The following is a 24,774-nucleotide window of genomic DNA, read 5'->3' as shown; positions in this document are numbered from 1 at the left end:
AACAATTGTGAAAGTGGACTGAAAATGCATTATTCTGCATGTGCAGAAGGGGCCTTTTGTTGAGTTCCTGCCCAGTAAGGGTGGTTTAGTTGGATCCAGTCCCAGCTGACCCTGGCACATTGGGAGGTTGTAACTCCTGATTTCCCATCATATACTGTAATACACATACAGCAACTGTCAAAGGCCATCAAGAGCAGACATGGATGAAGGCCCCAAGAAGATAACAAGAGCCTGACTGCAGCCAGCACATGTAATCCATTTTATTCATACCCCAAAGCCCTAGCTGACACAACAGGAACCCACGCACATTTTGATCCATCTTTGACCATTTTACCCATCTTTTGATGGCTTATACCTGACTGACACTGAGTCTCTTTCAGTTCTGCCAAGGTAGCGTCCAGAGATCCCAAGGACTTCCTGTGATAGTCTGCTTGGATTTCCAGCAACTGTTATATACAAAACATAAAAAACATTGCTTGTATTCTGGTTGTAGGGTTTTTTTTTTTGCAAGCCTTGTCAGTCCCAAAATAGGGAAGCAGCCAGAGGTGCTTCGAAAGATGGTTATGACGGTTTTGCAAACTGAAGCAGCTGTTGTGTGAAAGGCTACAGCCTTAAATCAAGGGGCTGGGAAGATGAGATGGTGGCACGCAGGGGGTGCAGCGAAGGGGAGAACAGGGACAGGGAAAGTGACTTACTTTGATAAAGTACTTGGCATAGCTGTCCTCCTTGGTGGAAAAGTGGTATAGATCTGCCATGTACTCATCCTGTAAGACAAGCTGTATTGAGCATCGTTTTTTGTTCCCTTCATAAAACACTGAGCATAGAAATATCCCATTCCCTTTTGTTATTTACTGCATTCCAGTACCCTGCAATGTCCCTGTTACAGCTTTTTTTTTGCCATGAAGTCACAGCTAACTTATGGCAACCACATAGAATTTCCAAGGCAAGAGATGTTCAGAGGTGGTTTGCCATTACCTGCTTCCATGTCACAAGCCTGGTATTCCTTACAGGCCTCCCATCCAAATACTTGCCAGAGATGAGGCTGAGAGTTTATGACTGGCCCAAGGTCACCCAGCAAGTTTCCATAGCAGAGTACAGTTCTGAACTTGGGTTTCCCAGACCCTAGTCCGGCACCTTAACAACTACATGACGCTGGTTCTACAGCATATTTAAGTAGTAATTAATTTCCAAATACAAGTATGTTTCACTGTATGTTTGGGACATGTATGTGCTAAGAAAGAACTTAAAGAGTGTGAATGCTCATCCTGCAACCACATGGCAAAGATTGCAGTGTCAGATTAGGATCCAGGATACCAGGATCATACCCCTGCTCTATCATGGAAGCCATTTTGAAAGCAAAGCTTTCACACTCTTCTTGCATTGGCTGTGGGCAGAGAATCCACCCCAATGAGCCAGATTAAAGCAGGGCTTTAAAAAATCCAGCTCATCTGGAAAAACATGGAAGCAACACAAGTGGTTTGTGCATTGGGCACAATGTCATGGAGATACTTTCAAATGTAATGGGGGTTTCCCACTGTCCACCTAAGGCAACATTCCTGTCAGAAAGCAGCTGTTGTCCCAGTAATTTTTACAAGTGTCTTGGCAAGAGAAGTCTATGTTATTAGCCACATATTGGTGATTGGTTGACTGAAGCTGTGAGAAAGTGCCTTGCCAAAGGCCACCTAGCACGTCTACAACTGAGATGGTTTGAACCAGGCACCTTCTGAATCACACCAAGCCATCTTAACCATGATGCTGTGCCAACTCACATAACCCTTCCTATATATCCCTTCCAAATGTATTTTACCTTTCCAGAATTGGGAAAGGACATTTGTTTTTGAAACTTTAATTCACAACAACAGAATCATAGTTTGCACCCACCTTACTCTGCTCAACCCTCCTTTTCATCTCCTCTTCCTCCTCCTTCAGGTTCTCCAGTTTGATTGCAGCGGAGGATGGTGCTGGGCCAGGGCCTGCATTGAGGCTATTACTGGAGGTTTTGGCCGCTTGGTTCAGACTTCAGGTTTTCAAAGAAGAGCCAAAGAGGTGGACAGGACAGGACGGTTGATGCCATTCCAAAAATGAGCAAGCAGCATGTTTTAAAAAGAGACAATCAGATTGAATGCATGTCAGCAGTTGCCAGTTTTTCTTAAAAACAACTTTTCAGCCATCACCCTGTGTTCGTGTGTGAGCCATTAGGGCCGGCACATCACAACAGGTTGCTTCCACATACAAGCAAGCCACCTCTTGCTATGTTTGCATGTCAAATGGGACCCAAGCACTAACTATTCTAATTAGTGATAGCACAGATTTTGTGACAAATGCATTCAATAGTTGAACATACTGTGTTTGACTGGTGGTCAGACTTGAGTCCATATCTAGATCTGTTCATCTTGGCCCTGAGATACTTGAAGAATGGTTGATCATGCTAGTGTTAGGTTTTGCAAAACTCTCTCTCTCTCTCTCTCTCTCTCTCTCTCTCTCTCTCTCTCTCTCTGTGCGCGTGCGTGCGTGCGTGTGTGCGTGAGAAAATGCTGCTGATCCAAACAGATCTTGGAGTGTTATGGGGTTTCCGGGCTGTCTGGCCATGTTCCAGTAGCATTTTTTCCTGATGATCCTCTGAAGTTGCCAGCCACAGATGCAGGTGAAACGTCATGGGGAAACCTGGAAACCCCACAACACTCCAGTTATTCCAGCCGTGAAAGCCTTTGACAATACATCAAACAGATCTTATTTAGATCTTATTTGGATGTTCTGAGCCAGAGGTCATTTGATCAGGTTGGGTGACTTGCAGTGCCCCCGAGCAGAGTCCTGCCCTTTGGCTTCAGTGGATGATGGCGCTCAGTAGCTTCCAAGCAGTTCAAGGGAATGTGGTACAGCCAGTAGCTTTCTTCTCAATTAGTGAGGAACAGTAGTTATTTACTCCCCACTGACACACACAGAAGTTAATGTCTGAATAAATTTCTGCTAATTGGAAAGATACAGGAGAACACACCAGATCAGAGCTTTTGTGTGTGTATGCTTTTTAGACAGGAAGTGAAAATAAGAAGTAATACAGGACACTGTGTGCGGTGGAGCACACTCAGATAGAAACTGTTACTAAGCATACACAAGGGAAGCAGCCATTAGAAGCATATTTATTTGGATCCCGACTCAGTTTCCATATTGATTTAGCACTCGTTTCTTTCCCACCCTCCCTTCGTCTATGTATTTGGCAGAGCAATAATGGAGCCTTCCCTTCCTTGCTCTCTCTAGACTTGCCTCTTTTACAGTGACAATGACTCAAAGACACATGCTTCATCAGCTAGCAAAACCATCTGCCTCTCAGCCTACGATCACCTGTGGGTATTGTTACTAAGCATTTCATTGCCTTGAATGGCAGATACCGTCTACTGTGGCACTGATGCACCAATTGCAAATGCACCTCCGATCCTAGCTGGGCAGGGGCTGTGGTTCAAGGATTCTATCCATTTCTGCTCTCAGGCAGAGAATTCCTCCACCCATCATTTCTGGTAGGACTCACGGGAGTCCATCCCATCCCCCTCCATTCTCCTCAAAGCCCTCGCTCAGTACCGGCTCTTGATGGTGTTCCAATCCAGAATATGTTTCTGAAGGTTCTTTTTGTGTTTCAAGATGATGGGCAAGTCCTCCTGAGAGAAATTGGGATGGCGGAAGTTAGTCATTGCAGCTCCTTTCCATTTGTTAGGAAAAATCGGTGTACTTGTTGCATGCAGTAGTGGTACAACAGAGTTGGAAAAGCAGAAAAGGACAATGAGGAGAGGGAGCAATCCAAAGAGCAAGTTGAGAAGAGGGAAAACAGAAATAGTGGAGGCGGGCAGGGGAAAAACAAAGACTACCTCACTCAGTTTATTTAGAGGCTGTAGGACTTCTCGTTCAAGAGCCATTTCACACTCTGCCAAGATCTTGGCTAGCATGCCTTCAATGAAGCAGCTCATTTCTAAAGCTTTCCTGTAAGCAAAGGAGGAAGAAAAAGACTATTAGTGTCCACAACTAGAGATTATTCATACAAGCAAAGATCACACAGCCAAAGAAACCCTGTTGGCCTCACAGTACCCCTGCTTCAATGCAAAGTTTTCCCAAGAACATGAAGGGCACCCAACTTCTTGGAAATAGAACTTACTTTCAAAGAGTTCTATCACCTTGCAAAAGACAATGCTTGGCTTGTAATGCAGTGGGAATTTTCTAAAATAAAAAGGGGGCAGAGACCGCAACGATCTCCACAGAGTGTCTCAGAACCAGCTCCGTAGAGTGCGTGTTACGCTCTAGTCCATGAACATCATAAATATTCTTACCCAAGGCTGGAATCAGTGTCTAGTTCTTTGAAGCTCTCAGCCATGGCAACAGAGAGTGACATCAAAGACAACTTTTTCTGCACAAAATTGGAAAATGAGAAGAAACAATGAATAGATAAGATCAGTTCTCAACATTTTCCTGCAAGAAAATTAAGCAAACCACTGTGAACCACCACCTGCCCATGTTTTCATCATAATAGGTAGTAACAATAGGAAAAAATGAACAATATAAAACAGGAGTCCTCCTTTCCACCATCATCACCACTGCTGCGGCACTGATCAAGCAATGGTAGCTTGAAACTGTACAAACATTTTCCTAACAAAAAAAGCAGCAACTTTACCTAGTCCTACACAATGTAATAAACTATAAATGTGCATCTAAGTGAGAAGGGGAGCAACAGCCATTGGAGGGTGGGTTTATGGCATTATAACCAACTGGGATCTTTCACCTCCTCAAGCTCCACCATTCCCAGATTCCGATCCCCCAAATCTCCTAGAATGCCCCAACCTGGAGTTGGCAATCCTAGGTGTAAATCCAGCATGTGGATAGCTATGAAACAAGATGGTGGAAATGAATGAGGAAAAGGAGAGCAATGTTTGCAGAAAGGAATAGCAGGAGACTCCAGTACAGACAAACTGCAGGAAGGTATTTACCTCTTTAACAGAGATATAGGCTAATACCTTAGAAAAACCAGAAGTGAAGTGCTGAGCAGAAACAGAATGTAACAATGTCAACAGCAGCAATTGCACGAAATCCACCAGTCTGGATATAGCCATAGAGGCAGGGTTCCCAGCTCTGGGTTAGAAAAAACCTTGAGATTTTGGGGGTGGAGCCTTAGGAGGGGTGGAGCCTTAGGAGGGTCAACCTTCCAAAGCAGCCATTTTCTCCAGGTGAACTGATCTCTGTCTCCTGGAAATCTGTTGTAATCCCAGGAGATCTCCGGATATAAACTGGATGTTGGCAATCCTACAAGATCACCATATTCTCCATTCTATGTCCTGTCTTGGACCAGATCTACACCCCTTTGCCCAATTGGAAAAATCTTGCAATGCTTTGAATGGAATCTGCAAGAGATTTGAAAGCTAAAGACCTGGGATTGAAGACATCTGGCCCCTCACTGTCTCTTCATCATAGAAGTTTCTCCATCTTCCAGGCCAGATTAAAAATAAATAAAGGGCAAGACTGGTGGTGGGCAAGAGACAAAAGCACTTACCACACGTTTTTCCACATCAGCCCCATACGGGCCCTGGAGGCAAGCCAGAAGCCTCTTGTGGACATTATGCGCTGCACGCTTTGCAGGTTCAACTCTCTGTTCAATCTTGAAAATAGGAGGCAAGATCAAATGGTTAATGAAATACAACATAATCTAGGCTCTATGTACTGATCCAGGAACTGTTTCTTTGCCAAAAACTCCCGTGGAAGACAGCATGCAAGGATCTGGTTTGGCCTGCTTCTATTTCAAGAGATCTCACACTGAATGTAGAGTAGAATTTGGATTTCTGAACGTTTTTCTGCCCTCAAGGATATGGACACAGGTTTAAAAACTCACAGATGCAGACCACAGGTTGATTCCTGTCATGATCACATGTGTATGATTCCTATCACATTCACAGGGCTTCCCTTGTTCATTAAAAATGTTTTAGTGGCATGCTCCAATTTAAATACAGAAACAACCACAGGAATGGGCGCTCAAATCAGCCCCTTCCTTCACAGAAATGAAAGAAGCTCAAATGTGCAAGGGAACCACATTCTCAGATCTGTAGTTCAAGGGCGAATGTCTGCCATGTATCCCAGTAGAATTAAAAACTGTATGGGATTAAAAAGAAAGCCCCCCCCCCCCCCGTCATGCCCTTTGCTGCCTATGAAGCTTTTCTGCTTCTCAGTTCCCATCCCTATCCTTCCACTGCGTTCTTTGCAAGAAAATATTATAAATTCTACAAACTCCTAAATACTAAAGTACAGATTATTGTCTGTCAGCCTCTTGGGCAAACTATCTACAAGTTTAAGGAATCGGAAAATGCCGTACTAGCATGAATTACTATTCATATGAAACTACAGATTCCCTTGGCTGGACTCTGAAGCAGGCAGTAGCATAGGGCAGACACAAATATAGGTCTGATTCATTGCAACAGCCATAGTCCATGTGGTCCTTCCTGCTCTCATCCTAGTGCATGTCATGCACTCTTGTTATCCTTTTTTAGACTTTATTATTAATTTAAAAAATAACACAGTTACATAGTTACAATTATTATAAAAAAGAAAAAAGTACAGTATAATCATTAACAATTATGTGCTCTTGTTATCCTGAGAGCCATATGTGGCATCCATGTCACAGGTTGGGCAGCCACAGATGAAAGTATGAAAAAAAAATGCATGGAACTATTTCACTTTGCCCATATTTCTTCTATGCTTTTCATTTCTATATATTAGCAGCTGGTTTTATCTTACTAGTTTAGAGGCAGGCAATTGTACTGTAGATATAAAAAGAAATGTAGAAACACAGATTTTGTGGTGCAGAATGAAGGGAAGTTTTTCTTTGGGGCGGGGGCATGTGACCATGAATTCTGAATCAGTACCATTGTGTTTCTGTACTTAGCTTGCAATAATAGACACATTGTTTGATTAACACTTGAGATCCCCACCCACTATAATAAGCAACTATCATTTTACAATTCATGGGATCATCCTAGAACAACAGTCACTTGAACATATTCATTGAAGTATACATTTTTATGGACTACTTCATCAAATGAAAGGACTTTTGTAAACAAAAAAAGGCTTATATCTTAATAAATGTTTTAAAGTGCCACAAGTCTTTCCACTAATTAGTTCAATACTTGCATATAGAAGTATTTTTTTAATTCTGAGAAAAGTCATACAAGTGATTGGAAAATTGGGTCCAGCTTCAGGTATCTACACTATGCTTGTTTGTACTTTTTGTTCTGCTGCACTTCTATCTTTTTCTACTTGGTTCTGCAGATCATGCTTCTGCATAATAGGTCACCTGGGACTAGATCTATTTTATAGTAATCCTACTGAGAGTTAATAGATTATACTTTTGACAGGATATTATTTTCAGCTGGCCTTTATTTGTAATGTCTCCACCCCCGACCCTCGCCCTTTTGGCCGTTTCCCCACTCACCTTTTGTTGTGCGCTACTCGCTCCAAGTAATGCAGGTTCCAGCGGCACTCCCCACTACCGGAGCGGCACTCCCCTCCCCCTCCCTCCACTAGGGTGGGTGGGCCATGCCCAGATGCCGGGTCCCCTCCCGTTCCCTCCCTTGCATGCCACCTCTCACTCACTCCCCTCCCTTGCCTGCCTCCCTCGCGACCCCTCAGTGCGCGTCATTTCTGTTCCTGTTCGGAACAGCGCCTTTTGGGAAACCCCGCGCAACTACCTGCAGTGGGGAGCGTGACTGCGTGCTCAAAAACACCCGAAGCTTACAAAACCATTTTGCCTCTGCTTTTTTTTTTTAAATGGGGAAACGGCCTTTGTCTGCTGCTTTTAGTATAAAAACTTCTGCCTAACAGATGAACTACCATGCATCTGATGAAGTTGGCTCTGACACACAAAAGCTTCTGTGGGAATAAATGTCAGTTTTTAAAGAGACAGTAGACTTCTTTGGAAAAAAGGTTTTTGCAACAGGCTAACACGTTTCCATATGCCAGCAAACAACTGATTTATGGCAACCCCAGCAAGAGGCTGCAAGGCAAATGAGAAGGACAGGAGGGTTGTCACTGCTGTCCTCCACAGTGGGTCTCCTGTCCAAGTAATGACCTTTCTAAGTTTCCAAGATCTGATAAGATGGGCTGTATCTGTCACCTTCCCTCAGGGTACCCATCTAGAATTACAGGTTTCTCTTGTTTTGCTTTTCTGTAATAGATAAGCACAGCTATCTCCGTGGCTGCTGCATGGCTTTAGTTAGTGGGCAGATCCAACCTACGGCTGTCCTGTGATTCATACAAGGAAAAACATATGATGCACAATCATAAGAACACATGTACTCTCTCTCTCTCTCTCTCCTTGACTGCAGGTGCAGGCATAAGTAAGCCCATGTTGACAGATCAGGCCCACCACATCTCACCTGTAACATGTCTTCAGTCAAATATTCAGTTGTTTCCAGGGCTCTGGGAAACAGAGAGCAAAAGAGTCAAAATCTTCCAGACTTAGGGCATCTTCCTTTCTTGATGATGAATTAATAACCCACAACAGACCACAATACACCAAATCAAACCCTCTGACAGCATTTATGTGTATAGGAAAGAAATCTATATGGGGAAGGATTATGCAAAATGTTGGCTGTCCCAGAAGGAGGCAGGAATCCCAAATCACTATTAAGCATTCCAGGGCTGGAAAGGCCTGTCTTGAATTCTAAATCAGCAGTTTTCAAGTTGGAATCTCTCTTTGAAATTCCATTGTAGGTGTTAATATCTTGCATATCTCAACCCTTACTAGGTTAATTGCCTTTATCTATGGCTGTGTAACAATATTGGAACCTCCTATTGTAACTTCCTATTGTATTTGCTTGTCTCATTTCACTTGGCCTAACAACAGTGTTGCATGCTGATGGTAAATTAAGTGGATTGGAACTTGTCCTGCACTGACTTCTCTTTGTAACATCCTCCCAACTTTTCTGTCATGTACATAAATTAGTCTGCAGGATTCATGCACCGATGAATCTGATAAAGCAAACTGTGACTATTCTGCAATAAATTTTGACCTTTAAGATGCCATTGGACTCATGTTTTATTTCGTTGTAAACATGTATATTTCTCTGAAGAAGTCAAGGCAGTGTGTGTATAAGTGTGTGCATGTGGAAGGTTTTAACCCACTTTATGCTGACAGCAACCCTGAGAGAGAAAGAGAGCAACTGGCTAAAGGCTGTCCAGTGAGCATAGTCGCCAAGTGGGTGCCTTAATCCGTCTCATCCCTTTCTGAGTCCAATGATCTACTTGCTACTCTTCTGTTTAGTATGTACGCATTTGTTTTACTAGTACATTTGTGTACTGCTAATATTATCTGGGTTTCGAAATGCTATTGTATGGGCTGATCCCATCAGATCTTAGAAGCTAAGTAGGAATGGTTACTTGGATGGGAGACCACCAAGGAAGACTCTGCAAAGAAAGGCAACAACAAATCACCATGGCTTCTCACTTGTCTAGAAAGCCCTTGTTGGGGTCATCTTAAATCAGTTTCAACTTGATGGCAGATAGGTATGTAGTATTATCTGTTACACTGTTACCCTATCCTTCTTCCAACAAGCGCAGCACAGCATACTTAGCTCTCCACCTCTTATTTTACCCTCACAACAACCTATGTCCGGTCAGGAGAGAGTGACTGGCCCAGAGTCAGCCTGTATCTTCTAAGACTGAGTAGGAATTTGAACTCTGGTCTGCCAATTCTAGTATAACCCTGACCACTATAACCCCACTGGCTCTAATATTGCTACATTTTCACATTTTATATTTTTCTAACAAAAGGAGTCTAATTCCCTGATAGAACTCTCTCATTTTTTTTGTATATTAGGTAGGTAAGAAACACAGAGTGCCTGGAAGTGTTCTTGGCTTCATATGACCTCCAGTTAAGAAGAAGAATTCCCAAAGAACTGGAATATTTGCACAATACAAGTAATATTTAATGGAAGGTAAAGTGTGAGAAGTGTAAGGAACCAGCATAGCTCCTGAACAAGAGAACTAGGCAACCAGCTTTAACTCTCTGTATCACTTCAGTAACTTGTCAAAAGTATTGGAAGTGAGTGAAGGACTTTGCACTGTCTCTTAACCTTAGACAGCAGAAGAGGACTTACCTAGAAAGATAGAAGGGTCAAGGCACTGAGCATCCTTTCTCAAATATTCTGACACTGTTTCTTTGATGTGTAAACTGTGGCCCTTTCTGCATAATTCATTTAAAATGTTTTGAGGCAGGAAATGAAATGTTTCCTCCATGGAGTTTCCCTTTGTTTTTACCCCCTTTGAATCTCAAAACATTTTATTTCCAGCCTCAAAACAGTTAAAATGAATCCCCTTTTAAAATGGCTCTTGAGACTGAAAACGTTTTCAAAACAACTTCCCTGCTGTGCGAAGCTCTTTAAAACGTTTTCCATGCCTCTCTGCCAGTCCTGAACTTTCTCCTTGGGGCCATTTTGTGAGCTTACTCTCTGTTCCCCCTTGCCTGTGTTTTGTACATTTCTATGAGTTTTTCTTATTTTGGGGAGCTAATCTTCGAAGTGAAGTGTGGAGAATCACATCACAAAGCTATGAAGGACGGGAGCATCAATTTATCAACAAACTAAAATAAAAGGGGAAAACCATGTAATGTTGGCCATGAATAATTTCCAGGGATGAGTGTGAACAAGATTGTGGTAAAGTGGTTGTGTGTGTGTGTGTGTGTGTGTGATTTAAAATGTTTTCAAAACATTTTAGCAGATCTGAGAGGAAAGGGCCTGATACTCTCAGGGACACTTCCTTCCTTCCTGTTTCTTCTCACTCCTCCACTCGCACGCACTCCACTTCTCCATCTTGCTACCATGAGGGCAGGACACAGATCCTGTATCTCCCTCCATCCTAGTTAGATTAGATTAGGAAACTATATTTACTCTATCCTATCCAGAAATGGAGTTCCTACAATAAATGTAGCATATTAGTTTGAATAGGCAAAAGGTTCTGAGTTTTTCTTTTTCCTGGCACATATAGAGATTAGATTGGGCTTCCTTCTGACAGTGGTCTTGTGTGCTCTGCTAAATTACCAGATCTAGAATCTTACTGGTTCTTGAGGGACCAAAATGCTTGAATTCCAACAAAAGGAAGGCCTCTTGAACTTCTTATTGCTGTGCTTAAGAGGCCGCCGCTGCAGTTGGTGCAGATAACAGCTCGGTCAGATTTAACCGACATAACAGGCCAGTGGGGTTCTACACGGATACCCACCCGTTTGCCTGCCCTTCAGTTCTCTGATAATGCACTACTTGTTGTACTTATTAGCACAGAGCCAGAGCTCAAATCTGGACGTAAAAACCTATCCATAATGGTTTTACCATCCCATTCCCCCAAGGAAATGGATATGTTTTATGGAATCTTCAGACCCAGAGATGGAACAGCCATGGCAGCAATTCCATTACCACGATATGACTGTATCATTCATTTCAGAAATATTTTCCCCTACTCATTCAAACGTATGTATGGGATAGGATTATGCATCCATAGGCAGCCCATGTTACAATTTTATACTCAGCCTGACAAAATGATGTGAGGGGTCCTCCTTGCAATCTTTTCTGTCTGCTGCTAAGTCCATTTGTCTGTTTGTCTTCACCTTCTCTAGACCACTGGTCTAGAGGACTCTTGGGTGAAGGGAAAAGAAAAGCCAGCTGCCATCCTGAGCCATTACAGGCAGAGGTGGGATCCAACCAGTTCTCACCACTTCTCTAAAAGTGGTTACTAATTTTTTCTGAGTGCCGAGAAGGGGTTACTAAAGCAACCTCCCTGCTCAATAGGGACTGGAGTTGCGTGTGTGCGGTGGCGCCACTGTTTGAATCCCACCACCATTGGAACCTGTTATTAAAATTTTTGGATCCCACCACTGATTACAGGGCAACATTGCAAGTCTTCCCTTGTTGAAGGACTTCAGATAAGACTGAAATTACCAGCAATTGCTCCTTTGAAAATGTTATGCTTTCAAACACGGACCTCAAGTATGGACATCCAACCCCCCTACAGCTTTTGAGAATAAAATAAAGTAGTACTAGGGCATTTTGATCTTGTCCCACACAGGAACGTGAAGACAGTTTGAAAACCTGCTGTTTCAGGCAATATAGATGTGGGAAGCCAGGCACGGCCAGTGAGCAGAACAAGCCAAAATACCTCTCACAGTCACCCCAAAATTAAGGTGACCAGATTGTCACCTTTTAAAACCGAGACGGGGGGGGGGCGTGCGCGCAGTCGCAGGAGCACACTGCCTTTTGGGGCACTCCCTGGATTCCCACCCTGTGACAGGGCGGGAAACAGGAGCGCCCCAGAAGGCAAAATTGGGACAGGTACAAAATCCTGTGGGGCGCGGGACAGATTGGTGTAAGGCGGGACTGTCCCGCCAAAAGCGGGACGTCTGGTCACCTTACCCAAAATACAAGCAATTTTGCTTTCCCAGACGCCCCCTCCACCAATAAGCGACACCTGTTTCCTACCCAATCTACAGCATTTATGGAGAGCTTTTTCTGTATATGTTCTTCCTTTAGGCCTCCTGAAAATACCTAGGTCATGCTGGAATTTCAACTTTAGACTATAGATATCAGTTTCTTCTGGAGGAAATGCCAGCTTTAGAGGGCAAACTGTACAGTATGACCTCTCTACTGAGCATCCTCCCCTCCCCAAAAGCTGCCTTTGCCAGGCATTTCCCCCAAGTCTCCAAAAATTTTGTGACCCAGCCTTAAATACACTTCATCTCTGCCAAATAAGCCCTAATAATTTTGGTGTGTGTATTTTCAAGAATGTTTGGGTCCTTCCCTCCAACTTGCTGCAGCTAGCAATTTATTTAAAACTATTTATAAAGCCCGTTGTGTGAGAAAATACAGTTGGCTCTAGAAAACTGAGTTGTTGACAATACGCCTTGCACACGCTTGCGTAAGTGTGGTCAACCCCTCTGCTCTCAAGCCTGTACAGCTCTTTAAAAAGTGAGTCGTTGCCAACATGCCTTACCTTTTATATAGATAGATGTTTAAAAAACGTTTTATTATTTTTCAACATTTATCTAACATACAAGAAAAAGAAAAAGAAGAAAAGTAAAAGGAATAATAAAAAATACACATGATTACATCAAAAAAGAAAAAGATCTACCCTGATTATATTAGGTACTTATTACATAATGGATTCCAATATATTTTCTAATTATTAGAGCGACTTTATAAAGTTTTAAAATCTTTATCATTTATATACTTCTAAGCATTTTTACTAATCCATTTATTATATCTTAAACATTGTTAAAATTCCAGACTTCAAGATGTTTTGTTTTTACATGGTCAGGTCGGATTGATATGAAAAATAAGGACTCCATTTCTCCTCACACTCATATTTTGGGCGTCAGTTCACGAGATTAGTTAGTTGGGCCATGATGGCATATTCTCTGATTTTCTCCTCCCAGCATTCTATTGTAAGGCTATCAGATTTCCAGCTTGTTGCAATTATAACTCTTGCTGTAGTTATTAAGTACCAACACAGTTCATTCAGTTTCTTAGGAAGCTTTTCTGGAAGGATACCCAACAGCATTGTTTTTGCAGCGAGAGGAAATTTAAATTTGATTATCTGCTGTATCCTCTTATGTATTTCTATCCAGAACTTCTTGATATTTTTACAAGTCCACCACATATGAAAAAGTCCCAGCTTCTTCATTACATCTCCAGAATAAAGATAGATGTTTATATTCCCGCTGCCTCCATGAAACTTGTCTGAGGTAGCTTATGACGTTACATAAAATTCATGAAACATACAAAATAAAAACATAAAAAACTGTCCATAGGTACAAAGACCAAAAAAGCAGTCATATCATCTTAAAATCCAACAAGAAACCAGTGGACACAAAAGCAGTAGGAAAAACTGGATAAATAATTCATAGTATATAGAGCAATTACGTAAATAAAATAAATATAAATAAATAAATAAAGGTTAAATAAATGTTTAAAAGGTTTTCATGTGGTGCCTGAAGGAGCGCAAGTCTGGTGCCAGGCAACCTTAAGTGGTGAGGGATTTCCAAAGTCTGATGCTTAAGCCACCTCACTTTCTAACAGTGTAAGAACATAGTACAGAGTCTCTGAAAATTATCTTAACGGACTGATAAGTTCATATGGAGAAGATACAGCTATTTGACACATCTGTTTTTAATTTTTTTAAATTTGCATTATTTATAGTCCACTTTCTCTCTTCAATTTAAGGCAGATGACGCAAGGTGAGTCAATATAATTAACAAGATGGGACAGGCAATCAACAAATAAAAGTGTGAGTGTTCAAAGCATATCACATCTACTATCTCAGAAATTCCTACAATAAACTTATTGCCCCAGAATGGCAGATGAAGGGCTGAGGCGAAGAGTGGCTTGCCACAAACCACCTGATTCATTGGGTTACCATCCTCAAGGCAGGGCCTAGAGCACTCCCTGGAATGGCAACTAATCTCCAGACTGTGGAGATCAGTTTACCTCTGGACGAAATGGCAGATTTGGAGGGCAAGACTGTCACAAAGTCAAACAGAAGTCTTAAAATGACATTGCATTCCCACGGAACTCTCTTCCCTCCCCAAACTCTGCCTTCCCTAGGCATCACCTCCAAATCTCCAAGGATTTCTCAAGCCACAGATGGTAATGCTATGTGAATTCATGGCTAAGGCAAGATCGGTTACAGGCTTCCTTGCTAAGGAGCCAAGTCTTTTCACTTTACACAAAACTGCTCTTTTGGCATTTCAGTAAAAGCAGAAGGAGAAGCTGGGTTGGCTGAATACAACCACAACCACAATCCCCCTACCACAACACAGAATAGCACGAAAGGTTTCACTGGTAATATTGCCTTTCTGCACGCATTACTGTGCAAAACTTCTGAGATGACTGTCAATAATGCAACACAGATAAATTATGTGTTGATTACTCAGACGCAAACTTACTCTCACTCACACAAAGACATATTCTTTACTTCCAAAATTATCTGGTTGCACCCTAAGGGTATATGCACACTATAAAACTATACTGTTTATAATATCAGTAATTCCCATAGTGCTGTCCAAAGAATTCTAGGGATTGTTGTTTGATGAAGATGCCATACATTCTACTAGAGCAGCGATTCCCAACCAGGGTTCCGTGGTACCCTGGGGTGCTGTGAGCATGTCCCAGGGGTACCGTGGCAATGCTACCGGCCCCCCTCACTTTTGTGGTGTCTCAGGCCGGCACTAGCAAGGATATGGAGCTGGCCCAGGGGGCAGGGCCTGCTGCAAGGTCAGCAGCCACTTCCTACCCCCCCCCCCACCCGTGCTTCCCTTCACCCTGGGAGGGGAAGGTGGGGGGTGGCAAGCAGGGAAACTGGGAGGGGAAGGGGGGGGATGGCAGGGGTACTGTGAAATATGAAGAGTGAGGTCAAGGGTACCGTGACGTCGAAAAGGTTGGAAAACACTCTACTAGAGGTTCTTAGTCATTCCCCGCAACTACTTCTCTAGTTTTCTGGGGAGAATGCCTATTATAGAGTTGCCAATCTCCAGATGGTAGCTGTAGGTTTATTGGGATTACAAATTATTCCGGGCAACAGAGTTCAGTTCCCCTGGAGAAAATAGCTACATTATACCAACTAAAGTCCCGCCCCTCCCCAAATCTTGCCCAGGTTTCGTTCCTCAAAATCTCCAGAAATTTTCCAACCCGGAGCTGGTAACGAAACCCTTTTATGCCTGTAATACAGATAAGCTTCTAATGTCACGTAATTACAGATCATGTTTACTGTGTCTTCTGGTTTAGAGAAACAGGTTTTTTTAATAGCTTTGGGTGCAAAGAACAGGAAACTCTCCACCAAGGGAGGGAACAGCTTTGATAGTAGCGTGGGGGAAGAGAGAGCAGTTATAGCAACAGATAAAGCAACTGAGGCTCACAACAATTTTGAATCTGGAATATATATCTTGCCAGTGTTGTTCATGTGATCTAGAAAGTGGAAGAATAATAGAATCACAAAGTTGGATGAGACCACAAGGGCCATCAAGTCCAACCCCTTCAATGCAGGAACACATAATCAAAGCACTCCTGACAGATGGCCATCCAGCCTCTGTTTTAAAACCTCCAAGAAGGAGACTCCACCACACTTCGAGTTAGTGCATTTCACAGTTGAACAGCCCTTACTGTCAGGAAGTTTTTCCTGATGTTTAGGTGGAATCTTTTTTCCTTCATCTTGAATCCATTACTCCTGGTCCTAGTCTCTGGAGCAGCAGAAAACAAGCTTGCTCCCTCACCAACATGACATCCCTTCAAATATCTACACATGGCTATCATGTCACCTCTTGATTTTCTCTTCACCAAACTAAACATACTCAGCTCCCTTTGTTGCCCTCCTCTGGACCCGTTCCAGCTTGTCAATATCCTTCTTAAATTGTGGTACTGTACACAATATTCCAGGTGAGGTCTAACCAATGCAGAATACAGAGGTACAATTACATCCCTCGATCTAGACACTGTACTCCTATTGATACAGCCCAGAATCACATTGTCCTTTTTGGCCGCTGCATCACACTGCTGACTCATGTTCAGTTTTTGGTCTACTAAGACTCCCAGATCCCTTCCGCATGTAGTGCTGTCAAGCCAGGTGTCACCCATCCTATATCTGTTCATTTCATTTTTTCTGCCTAAGTGTAGTATCTTACATTTATCTCTGTTGAAATTCATTTTGTTTGTTTTGGCCCAGCTCTTTAACCTGTCCAGGTAATTTTGAATTCTGACTCTGTCCTCTGAGGTATTAGCTTCCCTCTGGGAGAAGAGGTGCCTTTAAAGTTCCCTACACTTGGGATAAGCAATTCAATATTTTTAAAAAAGTTGCATTTGATAATAACTCCAGATAGATGTAAAAGAATCGCTTCCTAAATTGTATTAAGGTTTTTTGTTCATAGTACAACTATACAGGGATGATTTAAGGTCTATGATGATACCACGTTGAAAAGATAGACCTAAGAAATCGCATTGTGGATTAAAAACTCACAAACCTTCATGCATGCATATATATTATGCTCATCTTAACTGCTACTTCAACATAGAGGATGTTGTTCAAATTGACTCACCCAACCCCCTGTCCCGTGAAAGTGCAGTATTTCATTTTCCCCATTCACTTCAATGATTTGTTTATTTACTTCATCTATACCTTGCCTCTCTCCACAATAGGGTGCCAAATCATTCCTTTATGCAAAAAATCCAAACTTTACATACACGCTACAGGGGTCAGTGCTATCAGTCACAGACCAGGAAAGGGATTTAGGTGTCTTAGTTGATAGTTCCATGGGAATGTCAACTCAATGCATGGCAGCTGTGAAAAAGACAAACTCTATGCTGGGGATCATTAGAAAAGGAATTGATCATAAAACTGCAAAGATTGTCATGCCCTTATATAAAGCAGTGGTGCGAATCCGGACTTGGGAGTACTGTGTCCAGTTCTGGTAGCCGCATCTCAAAAAGGATATTGAGGAGATAGAAAAAGTGCAGAGAAGGGCAACAAGGATGATTGAGGGACTGGAACACCTTCCCTATGAGGAGAGGCTGCAGCGTTTGGGACTCTTTAGTTTGGAGAGGAGGCGGCTGAGGGGGGATATGATTGAAGTCTACAAAATTATGCATGGGGTAGAAAATGTTGACAGAGAGAAATTTTTCTCTCTTTCTCCACAATACTAGAACCAGGGGGCATTCATTGAAAATGCTGGGGGGAAGAATTAGGACTCAATAAAGGAAACACTTCTTCACGCAACGTGTGATTGGTGTTTGGAATATGCTGCCACAGGAGGTGGTGATGGCCACTAACCTGGATAGCTCTTTAAAAGGGGCTCTGGACAGATTTATGGGAGGAGAAGTTTGATTTTATGGCTACTCAATCTTGATCCCTCTTTGGATCTGAGATTGCAAATGCTTCCTTATCAACAGACCAGGGTGGGATTGGGAGCAACAGCCGCGATGAAGGCCATTGGCGCTCTCATGCCTACATCCTAAGCATGTGAGTCTCCTGCAAAGGCACCTGGTGGGCCACTGCGAGTAGCAGAGAGCTGGACTAGATGGACTTTGGTCTGATCCAGCTGGCTTGTTCTTATGTTCTTATGTCATCTCCACAACAACCCTGTGAGGTAGGTTAGGCTGATATTTAGGACTTTCAACTTCCACATAGGAGCTGGAGTTCTTCTGAAATTACAGCTGATCTCCAGACTACAGAGATCAGTTCTCCTGGGAGAAAAAAAAAAGGCTGCTTTGGAGGGTGACCTCTATGGTATACCTAAATCCAAGGTAAAATCTAGGATAGCGGATGGTCCTCTGTGCCAGTGAGTTTGTAAGCTGTCTTGAGTCTTTGAGAAAAGAGGGGGTATACATCCAAACTCTTCTTCGTCACTCAACATGCAGCGGTTTGAGTAGGAGATGGGCCTCAGTGGGCCACTTTCTCCAGAGAAACTGTTCTCAGGTCAGCTGTAATTCTAGGAGATCTCCAGGACCACCTGGAGGTAGGGAAACCTACATTACCCCCAAACTCCAGCAATTTCCTAAGGCAGAGAGAGTTGCAAACTGTTTCGAGTGTCTGACTGGCCCAGGGTCACCCAACAAGCTTCTATGGCGCAGCGGGGATTTGAACCTGGGTCTCCCAGATCTTAGTCCTGTGCTCTAACCACCACACCACACTGCCCAACACCTAGCAGCATACCCTTCTAGTGGAATTCTGAGTTGTTTAACAACACCAATATCCAAGGGGTACAAGGACTGGAACAACAGAACCCTATTTCAGTGTCTAGAAGAAGAATGATGGGCAGCTTTGGGAAAAGCTTCATCGTTGTGGTTGGGTTAACAATAAGCCCCCTCTACACACACAGAAGGGTTAAAATCAAATAGACGTTATAATCGGCATAACTTTTCCAATGTGCCTTGCACAACAAATGTAGACCCCCCCCCCCCAAAAAAAAAAACAAAACTCCCCACATACAGATATCCATTGATCTGCCTGTAAACAGTTTCTCCTGCTGGCCTAGCTTGGGAAGAGATGAGTAACACCTAAGTTCACTCTCTGTACGCCTCCCACTAACAGCTAGACAGGGAAGACGGGAAAAGCAGCTACATCTCAGAGGAAGACTGGTCACATCATGTCATTTTCAAGTTTTGCATGGGAGGAGCTCATAAAAGTAGAGCACAGTGTCTGGGAGTGGGAGGAACACACCTAACAAGGAAGGAGAAGTAATATTAATAATTATTATTGTAAAAGGCAAATGAAAAATAAATTAACAACATGGGTGCAAGAAGAGAGCTGAAACTGAAGCTAGTACTACATTAAGTTTTATTCTATTTAAATAGAAATAATGAAAAGTCTAATGTCCATTAAAATATCTGCAATATGAAAATGATAATATTGATCTACCTTTTCTTTCTGCCATCCAGGCATAGGCAACTTATGGCAATCCCTAGGGTTTTCAATGCAAGAGGACTTCAGAGGTGGTTTGCCATTGCCTGCCTTTGCATCATGGCCCTGGTATTCCTTGGAGGTCTCTCACCCAAGTACTAGCCAGGGTCAGGACTGAGAGGGGGTGACTGGTCCAAAGTCACCCAACAAGCTTCCATGGCATGAGTGGGGATTTGAACCTGAGTTTCTCAGGTCCTAGTTCAACACCTTAACCACTACGCCATGCTGACTCTCTTATTGGCCTACTTTACAAGGCTGTTGTATGGATAACTGACAATGTAGATTAACTTCTCTTAAACCTCTGATATTATACACACACTTAATAAATAATTAGAGTAATAGCACCCCAAGTGTCTTTTATAACCTATGTTGAGTGAGAAGGATAAAATTAAAACCTATGTTGTTCATCCTGTTTACATGTTTCTACTACTCTACCATGTGACTAGCTGCTACTTGGCTAAAATGAAAAAAAGGTGATTAAATCAACCTATCTGGTGCTGGCTGCAGAGACCAGATCTAATTTGAATATATGAAGCCACTGATCCCCCTAGATTATTGTTAGCTGCTGTAACATAGGAAATTTTCAGGCAAAAAAATGCCTTTCTCATAATCTGCTCTTTTGAGGTCATCTTAGTGGAGATGCCCGGGAATTAATCTGTGACTTTCTTCAGGAAAGATGCACCCCATTTTCACTAAATCTCCTCTCCTCTTGTGATACCCCCAATACCCAGAACTGCCAATATATTCTACTTAATACTACCACCCTCAAGCTGAAGAATATGTAAAGTATTTGCCCTCAGGGGTCAGTCAACAGTCAGTGGAAGTAACAGTAGAGCAAATTCATATGGGTGTCTCACATGTATGACAGGCTGAACAATCTATGCATACGCTGTGATTCTATATAGGCACAGAATTCATTTTTCCTGAGAACATTCAAATTCATTCAAATAAAAAACAAGTTTCTAGTCCATATAGTTGTAAATTCAGGTTTCAAAATATTCAAACACGTTCATGAAGAGAAGATACATATCAATGACTCATTAGCTACCCATGAAACCTTCATGGCCAGAACCAATATGCAACTGAACACCAGTTCTTGGTGGCAACGGCAGAAGCAGGCTACTCCTTTCCTGTCTTGTTTGTGACCTTCCACAAGATATTGTGGCTGGCCAGTGAGGGAAACAGGACGATGGATTAGATGGACCTTCAGGCTGCTCTACCAGAGCTCTTCTTATCATACCTGATGAAAACTCAGAAGCTAGAACAAAGTTTTCAGTGGCAGTGGGCAAGAACTTCAGTAGCCTGCCCAGCTTCCATGTACCTTCTAATTTCTCACAAAAGCAGAATAAGTTTTTGCATAACAGTCATGTACACAGAACATCAGAAGAGCTCAGGACTCAGTTCAGATGTGTAAAAGAAGTTCAGGATAACGGACATAGTAAAATCTCTCATATTCTTGGCTAATCTTAGGGTGTACACCACATGACAACCAGCAAGTAGCCTCAAGCACACCTTGATAAATGGTCATGTGTACATACCCTCTAGCTAGCCTGCCACTGATAGCCCAGGGTGATTGATTGCAGAAGCATTGACCATAATTTGAAGGAAGGATTCAGACAACCGTTAATCACAAAAGAGGGTTTTTTTGGACAACTACTTCCAAGCTGCTCTAAAAAAATTGACATTTTTGTCGGTAGGCCATTTAGAAACCCAGTGAAGCGCATGCAGGAGGTGGAGAACTTCCTGCTAGACTGCAAGTTCCAGGTGAGCACTTCTCCATGTGGTGGCCTGAGGTAAGTCTAAAGGTGGGTACTGCCTACCTAGCAGTTGTTGAAATCCAGATAACGTTTTTGTTTGGGCCGCTCAATTTTTGTTCAAAGTTCCGAAACGCTACTTGACTCTCACCCACCAAAGGCACAACTTGCCCACTCAAATTCTGAGGCGCCACCTTGCCTGCTGGAGTGTTGTGTGCCATTTCGAGCCTCTGCCTAAAAAGAGAGTGTTAGGAGGTGGATCCTGCAAATTAGGCCAAGAAGCTGGTCCTTACCGTCCACCAATGTTGGGATGGCTGAGCTGCTGCCGCATCCGGTTGAACTGTCTCTTCATCATCTTGGGGAAAAGAGTGAGCTGTGTCCCCAGCAAGAATTGACCAAACCTGCCAGGTCTTTTCTCTCAGTACAAGCCAGCTGCACTTGTCGCCATCAGTTGCTCTCTCTTCTCCTCCTCCACAGCAGGCTTCTTCCTGTCACTTCCTTGTCATTCTCTATCCTGCCCTCCCTGCTTGTTTTTCTATTCCTCCCTCTCTTTTTGTAGCTTCACTCCTCTGATTTTTTTTCCTACCTTCTCTCTGCTCCTCACTGATTTCCCCTCTTTTCCCTTTCCTCTGATCTCTTTCACTCTCTCTTCATTGTTCTCCCCGCACTACCTTTCTTGCCAAATTTCTAGCCTCCTTCAGCGCCTCTCTCGGTTGCTCTTCAGGTAAGATCTGCTGCTGCTGCTGCTGCTTCTCTCGGTTCCTGTCACCACCCCAAAAAGTATAAATAACTTCAGCCAAGCCTTAAAGGGGAAATATTATTACAGCAAACATGCAACAAGGCAGAACAAGCTCCTGCTGCAACGGCTTGGCTTTGGCTGTAGCACTTCCTACTTTCTCTCTCAGCTACGTTTGACAGCACGGGGCTGACACTTCAGCGGAGCTTGAGGTTTAGACAAGGAGGAAGACGGTTGACTGATAAGCAGCAGAGAAATAGTGTGGGGGTTTTGTGTGTGTTTTTTTGCAACACGGTGTAAAATGGATTTCTCATTTATTGGCCCAACCAGTTGTGTTGGTTGGGGAAGAGCTGCTGGTTTTTCAAGTCCCTCAATCTATTTCCCGGACAGCCAAAAAGGAAAAAAAAAAGGTTGTGCTTTGTGCCAACGTACTAATTCAGTCATAGTCACTACGGGACACAACACATAATTATAAAATACAAAAATCCCTCCTTCCCTTGTGAACAATTCTTCCCTGCCTGCGCAGTGCCTACTTCTAGGGCTGTGAATTTTCTGTAAAAAATTCTGCCCCATGAAAATGCTGATTTGGACCCAGAAAGGCTGACCGCTGTTACCCCAGTTGAGCCAACACAACGGTACTTCGCACAATTTATTCTATAACTAAGAGTAACAATTTCAAAAAAGGACCCAAACCAATTTTGCCTCAGCCACGAGCTCATTAGGGACCCTTGGCAAGATGTAGGGTCATTTCCGTCCTAGAAAGGCATAGGGGAAAGGCCATACCTCCATGACAGGGAACATATTTGCTATGCATGTCCCAGGTTCTTTGTTAATTAAAGAAGAAGCTCCAACATAGCAATTCTTTCATTCTTATGACTGAATGACAGTAAGGGCTAATAGAGACGCCAGATGGGATCTGGGAATCCCCTGGAATTACATCCCATCTGCAGGGTACAGAGACCAGCTCCCCTGGAGAAAATGTATTATTTGAAGGGTGGACTCTATGGTATTGTTCCCCACTGAGAATCCTGTCCGTCCCAGTTCCATCCCCAAATCTTCAGGAGTTTCTTACCTTGAATTTGGCAACCCTACAGCCCTCCATCCTTTGCTGGTTACTGGTGAGGGGGCGGGGAGGACCTGGCACCCTAGCAGCTGAACACTGCTAATCAACAACCATTTACAGGAGCACAACAACCATTGCAGAGAGACCTGGGGTTTGCTATTATACTTTTGGTTTTAAATGAAATTTGTAAACATTGTGATTGTATATTATTGTAAGTGGCCTTGAACTATGGATATAAAAGACAAGATATGAATGTTTAAAATTACAGCAGACAAGATATGAATGTTTAAAATCACAGCTGCCAGTTCTTTAGCTGGTTTTATTAATATTATTATTATATCATTGTTATGGTTGATTTTACCGCTGCCAGTTCTTTAGCTGGTAGTTGGCCTTTTATTACAATTTGAGCCTCACCCAAAGTCCTAGGAAGTTGTAATGTATCTGTGTAGCATTTGTGCGGATCCCAGCAAACAACAACAACAACAACAAAAGAACTGGCATTTGTGAAATCAACCAACAATAATAATAATTTCAATCTGATGTGCATGCTGTATTCTGCACCAAGCCAAAACAGTGCTTTTTTTTTTTTTTTTTTTGCAGAAGCCATTCACGTGTTTAGGTGTGAGTCACTGTGAAACTCACTGAATGGAGGCTACAGAGCGAAGTCCATACAAGGCATGAACAACTCAGCGTTGCTATTCTAAAATATGCAGTGGCTTTCTGAAGATGTCTGATGAGTACCCCGGGGCACCAACTGCGGGGTAGCCCCACTTCAACCCCCACCACTCCCAGCACATAAAGTCTTCCTTCCAGTTTGCAGCCATTTGCTACTCGGTGCAGTAAAACCACAGAGACCGAGGTGGGATCACGACGGATCAAACAAATGCAAAACCTGGTGAGGAAGTGGTCAAAGTTCTACAAAGGGTACATGATAAGAAGGAACTACCTCCCTCTGCATAGCTAAATCGAGACATCTTGCATTCACATACTTCATAAGACTGCATAAGACTGACAACTGGTCTAACTCACTGCCACATTGATGTAAAAGATTGTTTCTGTTTGTTTTAAAAAGAGCAGCTTTTAGCAATGCTTCATAAGCTTTCAGGGTACTCCTTACCTGTTCACGAAACAGAAAGCACTAACCAACATTATCATGAACCTTTGCAGGATTCACATAGAAGAAAGCAGAGGGACTGCATTTGTCATGCAAATTTGCACACTGGCCAAAGCAAGATTTACATTTGCATTACAATGCCAACTGAAGCACAAGTGAACTAAAGCCATCCTTTGATCCGAGTGCCACTCAATACACAGAACGAAACTAAAGAGAAAGAGCCGGCAAGCCTGATGGCAGGTGTCGGGGTTTTTTAAAATTAAAAACATACTGAATAGCAGCCAAGACAGAGCCAAGACAGAGCGGAGATCACTAGTTTTCTAATGAGCCTGCTAAAGAAATTCATGTAACTAAAACAAAAAAACCCCTATCTGGCTCTGGACATCCATCAGATGCAATACTTAGGATATGCACGAAGACATTCTAACCTTCACTTTATAAAAGGACAGTTTAGATCTGTTTCAGTCCTTAGTCTGCTAGAAGATGGGAAATAGAATCGGGCTTTTCCAATCTGAGCCATATTTCCTTGAAAGTCTCTCTGAACTCCTGTCTAAGGTTGGTTATGGGAGTTTTGTACCCCAGACTCTTAAAAATGGACCATACGGTCAGGAAACTGGAATTTATCAAAACGTCGTAAGGTGTATTAATTCAAATG

The 24,774-nt window shown here is 42.8% G+C and overlaps 1 protein-coding gene across 1 annotated transcript in view; it reads right to left on the bottom strand.

The window, feature by feature from the left end:
- SH3BP1 (SH3 domain binding protein 1) overlaps positions 1 to 22,118 on the bottom strand; it is a 43,786-nt gene extending 21,668 nt beyond the window's left edge. Inside the window, exons 1-9 of the mRNA XM_048501530.1 lie at positions 21,500 to 22,118; positions 8,400 to 8,442; positions 5,528 to 5,632; positions 4,314 to 4,390; positions 3,858 to 3,969; positions 3,574 to 3,650; positions 1,882 to 2,017; positions 696 to 764; positions 356 to 446 (exon numbers count right to left, since the gene is read on the bottom strand). Of these exons, the coding sequence (XP_048357487.1) occupies positions 356 to 446; positions 696 to 764; positions 1,882 to 2,017; positions 3,574 to 3,650; positions 3,858 to 3,969; positions 4,314 to 4,390; positions 5,528 to 5,632; positions 8,400 to 8,442; positions 21,500 to 21,561 (772 nt within the window). The 5' untranslated portion in view covers positions 21,562 to 22,118. The remainder of the gene's footprint in view (positions 1 to 355; positions 447 to 695; positions 765 to 1,881; positions 2,018 to 3,573; positions 3,651 to 3,857; positions 3,970 to 4,313; positions 4,391 to 5,527; positions 5,633 to 8,399; positions 8,443 to 21,499) is intronic.
- Positions 22,119 to 24,774: the final 2,656 nt, after the last annotated feature.

This window comes from Sphaerodactylus townsendi, linkage group LG06, assembly GCF_021028975.2.
Source record: "Sphaerodactylus townsendi isolate TG3544 linkage group LG06, MPM_Stown_v2.3, whole genome shotgun sequence".
Classification (NCBI taxonomy): domain Eukaryota; kingdom Metazoa; phylum Chordata; class Lepidosauria; order Squamata; family Sphaerodactylidae; genus Sphaerodactylus; species Sphaerodactylus townsendi.
This window is presented reverse-complemented; position numbering and strand designations above follow the sequence as displayed.